This window comes from Olea europaea, unplaced genomic scaffold (genome assembly GCF_002742605.1).
Source record: "Olea europaea var. sylvestris unplaced genomic scaffold, O_europaea_v1 scaffold364, whole genome shotgun sequence".
Classification (NCBI taxonomy): Eukaryota; Viridiplantae; Streptophyta; class Magnoliopsida; order Lamiales; family Oleaceae; genus Olea; species Olea europaea.
This window is the reverse complement of record NW_019255650.1, coordinates 426119-440820: the sequence shown is the minus strand read 5'-3', so window position 1 is coordinate 440820 and position 14702 is coordinate 426119. Positions and strand designations below refer to the sequence as shown.

General features: G+C 55.6%; 1 protein-coding gene across 1 annotated transcript; it reads left to right on the top strand.

The window, feature by feature from the left end:
• The first annotated feature begins 2629 nt into the window (after window positions 1-2629).
• Window positions 2630-9995, top strand: LOC111386648 (fibril-forming collagen alpha chain-like). The gene is made up of 17 exons (XM_023011113.1): window positions 2630-2697; window positions 3371-3458; window positions 3950-4077; window positions 4366-4498; window positions 4926-5073; window positions 5257-5335; window positions 5426-5537; window positions 5592-5680; window positions 6268-6409; window positions 6915-7062; window positions 7268-7405; window positions 8586-8726; window positions 8910-9014; window positions 9110-9189; window positions 9243-9345; window positions 9516-9661; window positions 9873-9995. Exons 1-17 carry the CDS (start codon window positions 2630-2632, stop codon window positions 9993-9995), a joined length of 1971 nt encoding a protein of 656 aa, XP_022866881.1.
• The last annotated feature ends 4707 nt before the right edge of the window (window positions 9996-14702 follow it).

The window sequence follows — 14702 nt, the reverse complement described above, 5'->3', positions numbered from 1 at the left end:
CTGGTACGGTCGCACCCGTCAGTAATTGCGGTCCGAGCGTATTTGATGTCAGTCCGGCGCAGGGAGCGATATCAACCGCGGAGGGACCGGGCCAGCGATTGTGGGGTCCGCAGAGCCGACGGCGATCAAAAGCGAGGGGCCGACGGGGAGCGCTTGGAGGGGCGGGATAGAGGAAAAAAATTGCTTCAGCGGCGAGAAGGGTAGAAAAAAATTGCACAAAAGGAGAAAAGGGGTGCAAAACGAGGACTTCCAAGGGGGTCACCCATCCTAGTACTACTCTCTCCCAAGCACGCTTAACATCGAAGTTCTGATGGGATCCAGTGTGTTAGTGCTGGTATGGTTGCACCTATCAGTAATTGCGGTCCGAGCGTATTTGATGTCAGTCCAGCGCAGGTAGCGATCGAAACCGCGGAGGGACCGGACCAGCGATTGTGGGGTCCGCGGAGCCGGTGGCGATCTAAAGCGAGGGGCCAACGGGGAGCGCTAGGAGGGGCGGGATTGGAGAAAAAAATTGCTTCAGCGTTGAGAAGGGCAAGAAAAAAAAATTTTACAAAATGAGAAAAGGGGTGCAACACGAGGACATCCCAGGGGGTCACCAATTCTAGCACTACTCTCGCCCAAGCACGCTTAACTTTGGAGTTCTGATGGAATCCGGTTCGTTAGTGCTGGTGTGGTCGCACCCGTCAGTAATTGCGGTCCGAGCGTATTTGATGTCTGTCCAGCGCAGGGATCGATAGCAACCGTGGAGGGACCGGGCTAGCGATTGTGCGGTCCGCGGAGTCGGCGGCGATCGAAAGCGAGGGGCCAGCGGGGAGCGCTTGAAGGGGCGAGATAGGGGAAAAATTTGCTTTAGCGGCGAGAAGGGTAAAAAAAAAAATTGTACAAAAGGAGAAAAGGGGGGCAACACGAGGACTTCCCAGAGGGTCACCCATCCTAGTACTACTCTCGCCCATGCACGCAAAACTTCGGAGTTCTGATGGGATCCGGTGCGTTAGTGCTGGTATGGTCGCACCCGTCAGTAATTGCGGTCCAAGCGTATTTGATGTCAGTCCAGCGCAGGGAGCGATCCCAACCGTGGAAGGACCGGGCCAGCGATTGTGGGGTTTGCGGAGCCGACGGCGATCGAAAGCGAGGGGCCAACGGGGAGCTCTTGGAGGGAGGGATAGGGGAAAAAAATTGCTTCAGCGGCGAGACGGGTAAAAAAAATTGTTCAAAAGGAGAAAGGGGGTGCAACACGAGGACTTCCCTGGGGGTCACCCATCCTAGCACTACTCTCGCTCAAGCATGCTAAACTTCGGAGTTCTGATGGGATCCGGTGTGTTAGTGCTGGTATTGTCGCACCCGTCAATAATTGCGATCCGTGCGTATTTGATGTCAATGCAGCGCAGGGATCGATGGCAACCGCGGAGGGACCGGGCCAGCGATTGTGGGGTCCGCGGAGCCGGCGAAGATCGAAAGCGAGGGGCAAGCGACGAGCGCTTGGAGGGGCGGGACAGGGGAAAAAAGTTCTTCAGCGACTAGAAGGGTGAAAAAAAAAATTGTACAAAATGAGAAAAGGGGTGCAACACGAGGACTTCCTAGGGGGTTACCCATACTAGTACTACTCTCGCCCAAGCACGCTCAACTTCGGAGTTCGGATGGGATCCAGGGCGTTAGTGCTGGTATGGTCGCACCCGTCAGTAATTTCGGTACGAGCGTATTTGATGTCAGTCCAGCGCAAGGAGTGATAGCAACCGCGGAGGGACCGGGCCAGCGATTGTGGGGTCTGCGGAGCCGGAGGCGATCGAAAGCGAGGGCCAGCGGGGAGCGCTGGGAGAGGCGGGAAAGATGAAAAAAATTGCTTCAGCGGCGAGAAGGGTAAAAAAAATTGTACAAAAGGAGAAAAGGGGTACAACACGAGGACTTCCAAGGGGGTCACCCATCCTAGTACTACTCTCGCCCAAGCACGCTTAACATCGGAGTTCTGATGGGATCCGGTGCGTTAGTGCTGGAATGGTCGCACCCGTCAGGAATTGCGGTCCGAGCGTATTTGATGTCAGTCCAGCGCAAGTAGCGATCACGCCCGCGAAGGGACCAGGCCAGCGATTGTGGGGTCCGCGGAGCCAGCGACATTCGAAAGCGAGGAGCCAGCGGGGAGCGTATGGAGGGGCGGGATAGGGGAAAAAAATAGCTTCAGCGGCGAGAAGGGTAAAAAAAAAAATTCTACAAAAGGAGAAAAGGGGTGCAACACGAGGACTTCCCCGGGGGTCAACCATCCTAGTACTACTCTCGCCCAGGCACGCTTAACTTCGGAGTTCTAATGGGATCCGGTGCGTTAGTGCTGGTATGGTCGCGCCGTCAGTAATTGCGGTTCGAGCGTATTTGATGTCAATCCAGCGTAGGGATCGATAGCAACCGCGGAGGGATCGGGTTAGCGATTGTGGGGTCCGCGGAGCCCGCCGCGATCGAAAGCGAGGGGCCAGTGAGGAGCGCTTGGAGGGGTGGGATGGGGGAAAAAAATTGCTTCAGCGGCGAGAAGGGTAAAAAAAAAATTGTACGAAAGGAGAAAGTGGGGCAACACGAGGACTTCGTATGGTGTCACCCATCCGAGTACTACTCTCGCCCAAGCACGCTTAACTTCGGAGTTCGGATGGGATCCGCTGCGTTAGTGCTGGTATGGTCGCACCCGTCAGTAATTGCGGTCCGAGCGAATTTGATGTCAGTCTAGCGCAGGGAGTGATAGCAACCGCGGAGTGACCGGGCCAGCGATTGTGGGGTCCGCGGAGCCGGAGGCGATCGAAACCGAGGGGCCAACGGGGAGCGCTGGGAGGGGCGGGAAAGAGGAAAAAAATTGCTTCAGCGGCGAGAAGGATAAAAAAAAATTGTCCAAAAGGAGAAAAGGGGTGCAACACGAGGACTTCCATGGGGGTCACCCATCCTAGTACTACTGTCGCCCAAGCACGCTTAACATCGGAGTTCTGATGGGATCCGGTGCGTTAGTGCTGGTATGGTCGCACCCGTCAGTAATTGCGGTCCGAGCGTATTTGATGTCAGTCCAGCGCAGGCAGTGATCACACCCGCAGAGGGATCAGGCCAGTGATTGAGGGGTCCGCGGAGCCCGCGGCGATCGAAAGCGAGGAGCCAGCTGGGAGCGCTTGGAGGGGCAGGACAGGGGAAAAAAATTGCTTCAGCGACAAGAAGGGTAAAAAAAAAATTCTAATAAAGGAGAAAAGGGGTACAACACGAGGACTTCCCAGGGGTTCACCCATCCTAGTATTACTCTCGCCCAAGCACGCTTAACTTCGTAGTTCTGATGGGATCCGTTGCGTTAGTGCTGGTATGGTCGCACCCGTCAATAATTGCGGTCCGAGCGTATTTGATGTCAATCCAGCGCCGGGATCGATAGCAACCGCGGAGGAACCGGGCCAGCGATTGTGGGGTCCGCGGAGCTCGTGGCGATCAAAAACGAGGGGCCAGCGGTGAGCGCTTCGAGGGGCGAGATAGGGAAAAAAAATAGCTTCAGCGGCGAGAATGGTAAAAAAAAATTGTACACAAGGAGAAAAGGGGGGCAACACGAGGATTTCCCAGGGGGTCACCCATCCTAGTATTACTCTCGCCCAAGCACGCTTAACTTCTGAGTTCTGATGGAATCCGGTGCATTAGTGCTGCTATGGTCGCACCCGTTAGTAATTGCGGTCCGAGCGTATTTGATGTCAGTCCAGCGCAGTGAGCGATAGCAACCGCGAAGGGACCGGGCCAGTGATTGTGGGGTCCGCGGAGTCGGCGGCGATCGAAAGGAAGGGGCCAGCGGGGAGCGCTTGGCGGGGCGGGATAGGGGAAAAAAATTGCTTCAGCGGCGAGAAGGGTAAAAAAAATAATTATACAAATGGAGAAAAGGGGTGCAACACGAGGACTTCCCAGGGGTTCACCCATCCGAGTACTACTCTCGCCCAAGCATGCTTAACATCAGAGTTCTGATGAGATCCGGTGCGTTAGTGCTGGTATGGTCGCACCCGTCAGTAATTGTGGTCCGAGCGTACTTGATGTCAGTGCAGCGGGGGGAGCGATCGCAACCGTTGAGGGACCGGGCCAGCGATAGTGGGGTCCGCGGAGCCGACGGCGATCGAAAGCGAGGGGCCTGTGGGGAGCGCTTGGAGGGGCGGGATAGGGGAAAAAATTACTTCAGCGGCGAGAAGGGTAAAAAAAAAATTGTACAAAAGGAGAAAAGGGATGCAACACGAGGACTTCCCAGGGGGTCACCCATCCTAGTACTACTCTCGCCCAAGCACGCTTAACTTCGGAGTTCTGATGGGATCCGGTGCGTTAGTGCTGGTATGGTCGCACCTGTCAGTAATTGCGGTCACAGCGTATTTGATGTGAGTCCAGCGCAGGGAGCGATCACAACCGCGGAGGGACCAGGCCAGCAATTTTGGGGTCCGCGGAGCCCGTGGCGATCGAAAGCGAGGAGCCAGCGGGGAGCGCTTGGAGGGGCGAGATTGGGGAAAAAATTGCTTCAGCGGCGAGAAGGTTAAAAAAAATTGTACAAAAGGAGAATGGGGGGCAACACGAGGACTTCCTAGGGGGTCACCCATCCTAGTACTACTCTCGCCCAAGCACGCTTTTACTCTCGCTTCAGCGGCGGGAAGGGGCGTTACCATCCTAGTACTACTCTCGCGGAGCCGGCGGCGATCGAAAGCGAGGGGCCAGCGGGGAGGGCTCGGAGGGGCGGGATAGGGAAAAAAAATTGCTTCAGCGGCGAGAAGGGTAAAAAAAATTGTACAAAAGGAGAAAAGGGGTGCAACACGAGGACTTCCTAGGGGGTCACCCATCCTAGTACTACTCTCGCCCAAGCACGCTTAACTTCGGAGTTCTGATGGAATACGGTGCATTAGTGCTGGTATGGTCGCACCTGTTAGTAATTGTGGTCCGACAGTATTTGATGTCAGTCCAGCGCAGGGTGCGATAGCAACCGCGGAGGGACTAGGCCAGCGATAGTGGGTTCCGCGGAGCCGGCGGCGATTGAAAGCGAGGGGCCAGCGGGTAGCGCTTGGAGGGGCGAGATAGCGGAAAAAAATTGCTTTAGCGACGAGAAGGGTAAAAAAAAATTGTACAAAAAGAGAAAAGGGGCGCAACACGAGGACTTCCCAGGAGGTCACCCATCCTAGTACTACTCTCGCCCAAGCATGCTTAACTCCGGAGTTCTGAAGGGATTCGGTGCGTTAGTGCTGGTATGGTCGTCCCTGTCAGTAATTGCGGTCCGAGCGTATTTGATGTTAGTCCAGTGCAGGGAGCGATCGCAATCGCGGAGGGACCGGGCCAGTGATTGTGGGGTCCACGGAGCCGGCGGCGATCGAAAGCGAGGGGCCAGCGGGGAGCGGTTGGAGGGGCGGGATAGGGGAAAAAAATTGCTTCAGCGACAAGAAGGTTAAAAAAAATTGTACAAAAGGAGAAAAGGGGGGCAGCACGAGGATTTCCCAGGTGGTCACCCATCCGAGTACTACTCTCGCCGAAGCACACTTATCTTCGGAGTTCTGATACGATCCGGTGCGTTAGTGCCGGTATGGTCGCACCCATCAGTAATTGCGGTCCGAGCGTATTTGATCTCAGTCCAGCGCAGGGAGCGATCGCAACCGCGAAGGGACTGGCCAATGATTGTGGGGTCCGCGGAGCCGGTGGCGATCGAAAGCGAGGGGCCAGCAGGGTGCGCTTGGAGAGGCGGGATAGGGGAAAAAATTGACTCAGCGGCGAGGAGGGTAAAAAAAGAAAAAAAATTTACAAAAAGGAGAAAAGGGGTGCAACACGAGGACTTCCCAGGGGTCACCCATCCTAGTACTACTCTCGCCCAAGCACGCTTAACTTCAGAGTTCTGATGGGATCCGGCGCGTTAGTGCTGGTATGGTCGCACCCGTCAGTAGTTGCGGTTCGAGCGTATTTGATGTCAGTCCAGGGCAGGGAGCGATCGCAACTGCGGAGGGACCGGGCCAGCGATTGTGGGGTCAGCGGAGCCGACGGCGATCGGAAGCGAGGGGTCGGCGGGGAGCTCTTGGAGGGGTGGGATAGGGGAAAAAAATTGCTTCAGCGGCGAGAAGGGTAAAAAAAAGAAAAAAAAACTTTTACAAAAGGAGAAAAGGGGAGCAACACGAGGACTTCCCAGGGGGTCACCCATCTTTGTACTACTCTCGCCCAAGAAAGCTTAACTTCGGAGTTTTGATGGGATCCGGTGCGTTAGTGCTGGTATGGTCGCACCCGTCAGTAATTGCGGTCCGAGCGTAATTGATGTCATTCCAGCGTAGGGAGCGATAGCAACCTCAGAAGAATCGGGACAGCGATTGTTAGGTCTGCGGAGCCCACGGCGATCGAAAGCGAGGGGCCAGCGGAGAGCGCTTGGTGGCGCGGGATAGGGGAAAAAAATTTCTTCAGCGGCGAGAGGGTAAAAAAAAATAGTACAAAAGGAGAAAAGTGGTGCAACACGAGGACTTCCCAGGGTGTCACCAATCCTAGTACTACTCTCGCCCATGAACGCTTAACTTCGGAGTTCAGATGGGATCCACTGCGTTAGTGCTGGTATGGTCGCTCCCGTCAGTAATTACGGTCCGAGCGTATTTGATGTCAGTCCAGCGCAGGGAGCGATAGCAACCGCGGAGGGACCGGGCAAGCGATTGTGGGGTCCACTGAGCCGGCGGTGATCGAAAGCGAGGAGCCCTTGGAGGGGCAGGATAGAGGAAAAAAATTGCTTCAGCTGCGAGAAGGGTAATAAAAAAAATTGTGCAAAAGGAGAAAAAGGGTGCAACACGAGTACTTCCAAGGGGCTCACCCATCCTAGTACTACTCTCGTCCAAGCACACTTAACATCGGAATTCTGATGGGATCCGGCGCGTTAGTGCTGGTATGGTCGCACCCGTCAGTAATTGCGGTCCGAGCGTATTTGATGTCAGTCCAGCGCAGGGAGCGATCGTAACCGCGGAGGGACAAGGCCAGCGATTGTGGGGTCTGCGGAGCCGGTGGCTATCGAAAGCGAGGGGCCAGCGGGGAGCGCTTGGAGGGGCGGGATAGGGGAAGAAAATTGCTTAAGCGGCGAGAAGGGTAAAAAGATAAAAAATAAAAATTTCTGCAAAAGGAGAAAAGGGGTGCAACACGAGGACTTCCCAGGGGGTCACCCATCCTAGTGCTGCTCTCGCCCAAGCATGCTTAACTTCGGGGTTCTGATGGGATCCGGTGCGTTAGTGCTGGTATGGTCGCAACTGTCAGTAATTGCGGTCCGAGCGTATTTGATGTAAATCCAGCGCAGGGATCGATAGCAACCGCGGAAGGACCGGGCCAGCGATTGTGGGGTCCGCGAAGCCCTCAGCAATCAAAAGCGAGGGGCCAGCAGGGAGAGCTTGGAGGGACGAGATAGGGGAAAAAAATTGCTTCAGCAGGGAGAATGGTAAAAAAAAATTTTACAAAAGGAGAAAAGAGATGCAACACGAGGACTTCCCAGGGGGTCACCCATCCTAGTACTACTCTCGTCCAAGCACGATTAACATCGGAGTTTTGATGGGATCCGGTGCGTTAGGGTTGGCATGGTCGCACCCGTCAGTAATTGCGGTCCAAGCGTATTTGATGTCAGTCCAACGCAGTGAGCGATCGCAACAGTGGAGGGACCGGGCCAGCGATTGTGGGGTCCGCGGAGCCGGCGGCGATTGAAAGCAAGGGGCCAGCGGGGAGCGCTTGGAGGGGCGAGATCGGGGAAAAAAATTGCTTCAGCGGCGAGAAGGGTAAAAAAAAATTGTACAAAAGGAGAATAGGGGGGCAACACGAGGACTTCCCAGGGGGTCACCCATCCTAGTACTACTCTCGCCCAAGCACGCTTAACTTCGGAGTTCTGATGGAATACGGTGCATTAGTGCTGGTATGGTCGCACCTGTTAGTAATTGCGGTCCGACCGTATTTGATGTCAGTCCAGCGTAGGGAGCGATAGCAACCGCGGAGGGACTGGGCCAGCGATAGTGGGGTCCGCGGAGCCGGCGGCGATTGAAAGCGAGGGGCCAGCGGGTAGCGCTTGGAGGGGCGGGATAGCGGAAAAAATTGCTTTAGCGACGAGAAGGGTAAAAAAAAATTGTACAAAAAGAGAAAAGGGGTGCAACACGAGGACTTCCCAGGAGGTCACCCATCCTAGTACTACTCTCGCCCAAGCATGCTTAACTCCGGAGTTCTGGTGGGATTCGGCGCGTTAGTGCTGGTATGGTCGTCCCTGTCAGTAATTACGGTCCGAGCGTATTTGATGTTAGTCCAGCGCAGGGAGCGATCGCAACAGCGGAGGGACCGGGCCAGCGATTGTGGGGTCCGCGGAGCCGACGACGATCGAAAGCAAGGGGCCAGCGGGGAGCGCTTGGAGGGGCGGGATAGCGAAAAAAAATTGTTTCAGCGGCGAGAAGGGTAAGAAAAAATTGTACAAAAGGAGAAAAGGGGTGCAACACGAGGACTTCCCAGGGGGGCACCCATCCTGGTACTACTCTCGCCCAAGCACGCTTAACTTCGGAATTCTGATGGGATCCGGTGCGTTAGTCCTGGTATGGTCGCACCCGTCAGTAATTGCGGTCCGAGCGTATTTGAAGTCAGTCCAGCGCAGGGAGCGATCGCAACCGCGGATGACAGTGCCAGCGATTGTTGGGTCCGCGGAGCCCGCGGCGATCGAAAGCGGAGAGCCAGCGGGGAGCGCATGGAGGGGCGGGATAGGGGAAAAAATTGTTTCAGCGGCGAGAAGGGCAAAAAAAAATTCTACAAAAGGAGAAAAGGGTGACAACACGAGGACTTCCCAGGCGGTCACCCATCCTAGTACTACTCTCGCCCAAGCACGCTTAACTTCGTAGTTCTGATGGAATCCAGTGCATTAGTGCTGGTATGGTCGCACCCGTGAGTAATTGCGGTCCGAGCGTATTTGATGTCAGCCCAGCGCAGGGAGCGATTGCAACCGCGGATCGGGCCAGCGAATGTGGGGTCCACGGAGCCGACGGCGATCGAAAGCAAGGGGCCAGCGGGGAGCGCTTGGAGGGGTGGGATAGGGGAATAAAATTGCTTCAGCGGCGAGATGGGGCGAAAAAAAATTTGAACAAAAGGTGAAAAGGGGTGCAACACGAGGACTTCACAGGGGGTCACCCATCCGAGTACTACACTCGCCCGAGCACGTTTAACATTGGAGTTCTGACGGGATCCGGTGCTTTAGTGCCGGTATGGTCGCACCCGTCAGTATTGCGGTCCGAGCGTATTTGATGTCAGTCCAGCGCAGAGAGCGATCGCAACCGTGGAGGGACCGGGCCAGCGATTGTGGGGTCCGCGGTGCTGGCGGCGATCGAAACGAGGGGCCTGCGGGGAGCGCTTGGAGGGGTTGGATAGGGGAAAAAAATTGCTTCAGCGGCGCGAAGGGTAAAAAAAATAATTGTACAAAAGGAGAAAAGGGGTGCAAAACGAGGACTTCCCAGGGGGTCACCCATCCTAGTACTACTCTCGCCCACGCACGCTTAACTTCGGAGTTCTGATGGGATCCGGTGCGTTAGTGCTGGTATGGTCGTACCCGTCAGTAATTTCGGTCCGAGCGTATTTGATGTCAGTCCAGCACCGGGCCAACGATTGTGGGGACCGCAAAGCCGACGGCGATCGGAAGCGAGGGGCCAGTGAGGAGCCCTTGGAGGGGCGGGATAGGGTAAAAAAATTACTTCAGCGGCGAGAAGGGTAAAAAAAATTTTACAAAAGGAGAAAAGTGGGTCAACACGAGGACTTCCCAGGGTGTCACCGATCCTAGTACTACTCTCGCCCATGCACGCTTAACTTCGGAGTTCGGATGGGATCCACTGCGTTAGTGCTTGTATGGTCGCACCCATCAGTAATTACGGTCCGAGCGTATTTGATGTCAGTCCGGCGTGGGGAGTCATAGCAACCGCGGAGGGACCGAGCCAGCGATTGTGGAGTGGGGTCCACCGAGCCGGCGGCGAATGAAAGCTAGGGGCCAGCGGAGAGCGCTTGGACGGGCGGGATAGAGGAAAAAAATTGCTTCAGCGGCGAGAAGTGTAAAAAAAAATTGTACAAAAGGAGAAAAGGGGTGCAACACGAGGACTTCCAAGGGGGTCATCCATCCTAGTACTACTCTTGCCCAAGCATGCTTAACATCGGAGTTCTGATGGGATCCGGTGCGTTAGTGCCAGTATGGTCGCACCCGTCAGTAATTGCGATCCGATCGTATTTGATCTCAGTCTAGTGTAGGGAGCGATCGCAACCGCGGAGGGACCGGGCCAGCGACTGTGGGGTCCGCGGAGCCGGGGGCGATCGAAAGTTAGGGGCCAGCGGGGAGCGCTTCGAGGGGCGGGATAGGGGAAAAAATTGCTTTAGCGGCGAGAAGGGTAAAAAAAAATGTACAAAAGGAGAAAAGGGGTATAACACGAGGACTTCCCAGGGGGTCAACCATCCTAGTACTACTCTCGCCCAAGCACGGTTAACTTCGGAGTTCTGATGGGATCCGGTGCGTTAGTCCTGGTATGGTCGCACCCGTCAGTAATTGCGGTCCAAGCGTATTTGATGTCAGTCCAGCGCAGGGAGCAATAGCAATCGCAGAGGGACCGGGCCTGCTATTGTGGGGTCCGCCATGCTCGCGGCGGTCGAAAGCGAGGGGCAAGCGGGGAGCGCATGGAGGGTCGGGATAGGGAAAAAAATTGCTTCAGCGGCGAGAAGGGTAAAAAAAAATTGTACAAAAGGAGAAAAAGGGGTACAACACGAGGACTTCCCAAGGGGTCACCCATCCTAGTACTACTCTCGCCCAAGCACGCTTAACTTCGGAGTTCTGATCGGATTCGGTGCGTTAGTGCTGGTATGGTGGTACCCGTCAGTACTTGCGGTCCGAGCGTATTTGATGTCAGTCCTGTGCAGGGAGCGATAACAACCGCGAAGAGATACCGAGCCAGCGATTGTGGGGTAGGGTCCGCGGAGCCGGCGGCGATCGAAAGCGAGGAGCGTTTGGAGGGGCGGGATAGGGTAAAAAAATTGCTTCAGCGGCGAGAAGGGTAAAAAAAAAATTCTACAAAAGGAGAAAAGTGGGGCAACACGAGGACTTCCCAGGGTGTCACCCATCCTAGTACTACTCTCGCCCATGCACGCTTAACTTCAGAGTTCAGATGGGATCCACAGCGTTAGTGCTGGTATGGTCGCACCCGTCAGTAGATGCGGTCCGAGCGTATTTGATGTCAGTCCAGCGCTGGGAGCGATAGCAACCGCGGAGGGATCGAGCCAGCGATTGTGGCGTGGGGTCCGTGGAGCCGGCGGCGATCGAAAGCGAGGGGCCAGCGGGGAGCGCTTGGTGGGGCGGGATAGGGGAAAAATTGCTTCAGCGGCGAGAAGGGTAAAAAAAAAAATTGTACAAAAGGAGAAAAGGGGTGCAACACGAGGACGTCCCAGGGGTTCACCCATCCTAGTTCTACTTTCGCCCAAGCACGCTTAGCTTCGGAGTTCTGATGGGATCCGGTGCGTTAGTACTAGTACGGTCGCACCCGTCAGCAATTGCGGTCCGAGCATATTTGATGTCAGTCCAGTGCAGGGAGCGATCGTAACCGCAGAGGGATAGGGACAAAGATTATGGGGTCAGCGGAGCCTATGGCGATCGAAAGCGAGGGGCCAGCGGGGAGTGATTGGAGGGCCGGGATAGCGGAAAAAAATTGCTTCAGCGGCGAGAAGGGTAAAAAAAACTGTACAAAAGGAGAAAAGGGATGCAACACGAGGACTTCCCAGGGGGTCACCCATCCTATTACTACTCTCGCCGAAGCACGTTTAACTTCGGAGTTCTGATGGGATCCGGTGCGTTGGTGGTGGTATGGTCGCACCCATCAGTAATCTTGGTCTGGGCGTATTTGATGTTAGTCCAGTACAGGGAGCGATAGCAACCACGGAGGTACCGGGCCAGCGATTGTGGGGTCCGCGGAGCCCGCGGCAATCGAAAGCGAGGGGCCAGCGGGGATCGCTTGGAGGGGCGGGATAGGGAAAAAATTGCTTCAGCGGCGAGAAGGGTAAAAAAAAAATTGTACGAAAGGAGAAAAGGGGTGCAACACGAGGACTTCCCTGGGGGTCACCCATTCTAGTACTACTCTCATCCAACACGCTTAACTTAGGAGTTCTGATGAGATCCGGTGCGTTAGAGCTGGTATGGTTGCACCCATCAATAATTGCGGTTCGAGCGTATTTGATGTCATTCCAGTGCAGGGAGCGATAGCAACCGCGGAGGAACCGAGCCAGCGATTATGAGGTCTGCGGAGCCCGCGGCGATCGAAAGCGAGGGGCCAGCGGGGACCGCTGGGAGGCGCGGGACGGGGGCAAAAAATTTCATCAGCGGCGAGAGGGTAAAAAAAAATTGTACAAAAGGAGAAAAGTGGTGCAACACGAGGACTTCCCAGGGGGTCACCCATCCTAGTACTACTCTAGCCTAAGCACGCTTAACTTCGGAGTTTTGATGGGATCTGGTGCTTTAGTGCTGGTACGGTCTCACCCATCAGTATTTGCGGTCCGAAGGTATTTGATGTCAGTCCAGCGTAGGGAGCAATAGCAACCACGGAGGGACCGGGCCAGAGATTGTGGGGTCCGCGGAGCCGGCGGGGATCGTAAGCGAGGGGCCAGCGGGGAGCGCTTGGAGGGGCGGGATAGGGAAAAAAAATTGCTTCTGCGGCGAGAAGGGTAAAAAAAATTGTACAAAAGGAGAAAAGGGGTGCAACACGAGGACTTCCCGCGGGCTCACCTTTCCTGGTACTACTCTCGCCCAAGCACGCTTAACTTCGAAGTTCGAATGGGATCCGGTGCGTTAGTGCTAGTATGGTCGCACCCGTCAGTAATTGCGATCCCAGCGTATTTGATGTCAGTCCAGCGCAGGGAGCGACCGCAACTACAGAGGGAACGGGCCAGCGATTGTGGGGTCCGCGAAGCCCGCGGCTATAGAAAGCAAGGGGCCAGCGAGGAGCGCTTGGTGGGGCGGGATTGGGAAAATTTTGCTTCAGCGGCGAGAAGGGTAAAAAAAAATTGTACAAAAGGAGAAAAGGAGTGCAACACGAGGACTTCCCAGGGGGTCAACCATCCTAGTACTACTCTCGCCCAAGCACGCTTAACTTCGGAGTTCTGATGGGATCAAGGGGTGCAACACGAGGACGTCCCAGGGGTTCACCCATCCTAGTTCTACTCTCGCCCAACCACGCTTAACTTCGGAGTTCTGATGGGATCAAGGGGTGCAACACGAGGACGTCCCAGGGGTTCACCCATCCTAGTTCTACTCTCGCCCAACCACGCTTAACTTCGGAGTTCTGATGGGATCAAGGGGTGCAACACGAGGACGTCCCAGGGGTTCACCCATCCTAGTTCTACTCTCGCCCAACCACGCTTAACTTCGGAGTTCTGATGGGATCAAGGGGTGCAACACGAGGACGTCCCAGGGGTTCACCCATCCTAGTTCTACTCTCGCCCAACCACGCTTAACTTCGGAGTTCTGATGGGATCAAGGGGTGCAACACGAGGACGTCCCAGGGGTTCACCCATCCTAGTTCTACTCTCGCCCAACCACGCTTAACTTCGGAGTTCTGATGGGATCAAGGGGTGCAACACGAGGACGTCCCAGGGGTTCACCCATCCTAGTTCTACTCTCGCCCAACCACGCTTAACTTCGGAGTTCTGATGGGATCAAGGGGTGCAACACGAGGACGTCCCAGGGGTTCACCCATCCTAGTTCTACTCTCGCCCAACCACGCTTAACTTCGGAGTTCTGATGGGATCAAGGGGTGCAACACGAGGACGTCCCAGGGGTTCACCCATCCTAGTTCTACTCTCGCCCAACCACGCTTAACTTCGGAGTTCTGATGGGATCAAGGGGTGCAACACGAGGACGTCCCAGGGGTTCACCCATCCTAGTTCTACTCTCGCCCAACCACGCTTAACTTCGGAGTTCTGATGGGATCAAGGGGTGCAACACGAGGACGTCCCAGGGGTTCACCCATCCTAGTTCTACTCTCGCCCAACCACGCTTAACTTCGGAGTTCTGATGGGATCAAGGGGTGCAACACGAGGACTTCCCAGGGGGTCGTCCGAGCGTATTTGATGTTAGTCCAGCGCAGGGAGCGATCGAAACCGCGGAAGGACCGGGCCTGCGATTGTAGGGTCCGCGGAGCCCGCGGCGATCGAAAGCGAGGGGCCAGCGAGGAGCGCTTGGAGGGGCGGGATAGGGGAAAAAATTGCTTCAGCGGCGAGAAGGGTAAAAAAAAATTATACAAAAGGAGAAAAGGGGTGCAACACGAGGACTTCCCGCGGGCTCAGCCATCCTAGTACTACTCTCGCCCAAGCATGCTTAACTTCGGAGTTCGGATGGGATCCGGTGCGTTAGTGCTAGTATGGTCGCACCCGTCAGTAATTGCGATCCGAGCGTATTTGATGTCAGTCCAGCACAGGGAGCGACCGCAACGGCGGAGGGAACGGGCCAGTGATTGTGGGGACCGCGGAGCCCGCGGCTATAGAAAGCAAGGGGCCAGCGGGGAGCGCTTGGTGGGGCGGGATAGGGAAAAATTTTCTTCAGCGGCGAGAAGGGTAAAAAAAATTGTACAAAAGGAGAAAAGGGGTGCAACACGAAACATCCCAGGGGTTCACCCATCCTAGTTCTACTCTCGCCCAGGCATGCTTAACTTCGGAGTTCTGTTGGGATCCGGTGCGTTAGTGCTGGTATGGTCTCACCA

Coding starts and splice junctions, on each gene's coding strand:
- LOC111386648 (XM_023011113.1), top strand. CDS start 2,630: ATGGGATCCGCTGCGTTAGTGCTGGTATGGTCGCACCCGTCAGTAATT. Junction 5,538..5,591: donor GATCCGGTGCGTTAGTGCCG/GTATGGTCGCAC, acceptor ATCTCAGTCCAG/CGCAGGGAGCGATCGCAACC. Junction 6,410..6,914: donor ATTTCTTCAGCGGCGAGAGG/GTAAAAAAAAAT, acceptor ATTTGATGTCAG/TCCAGCGCAGGGAGCGATCG.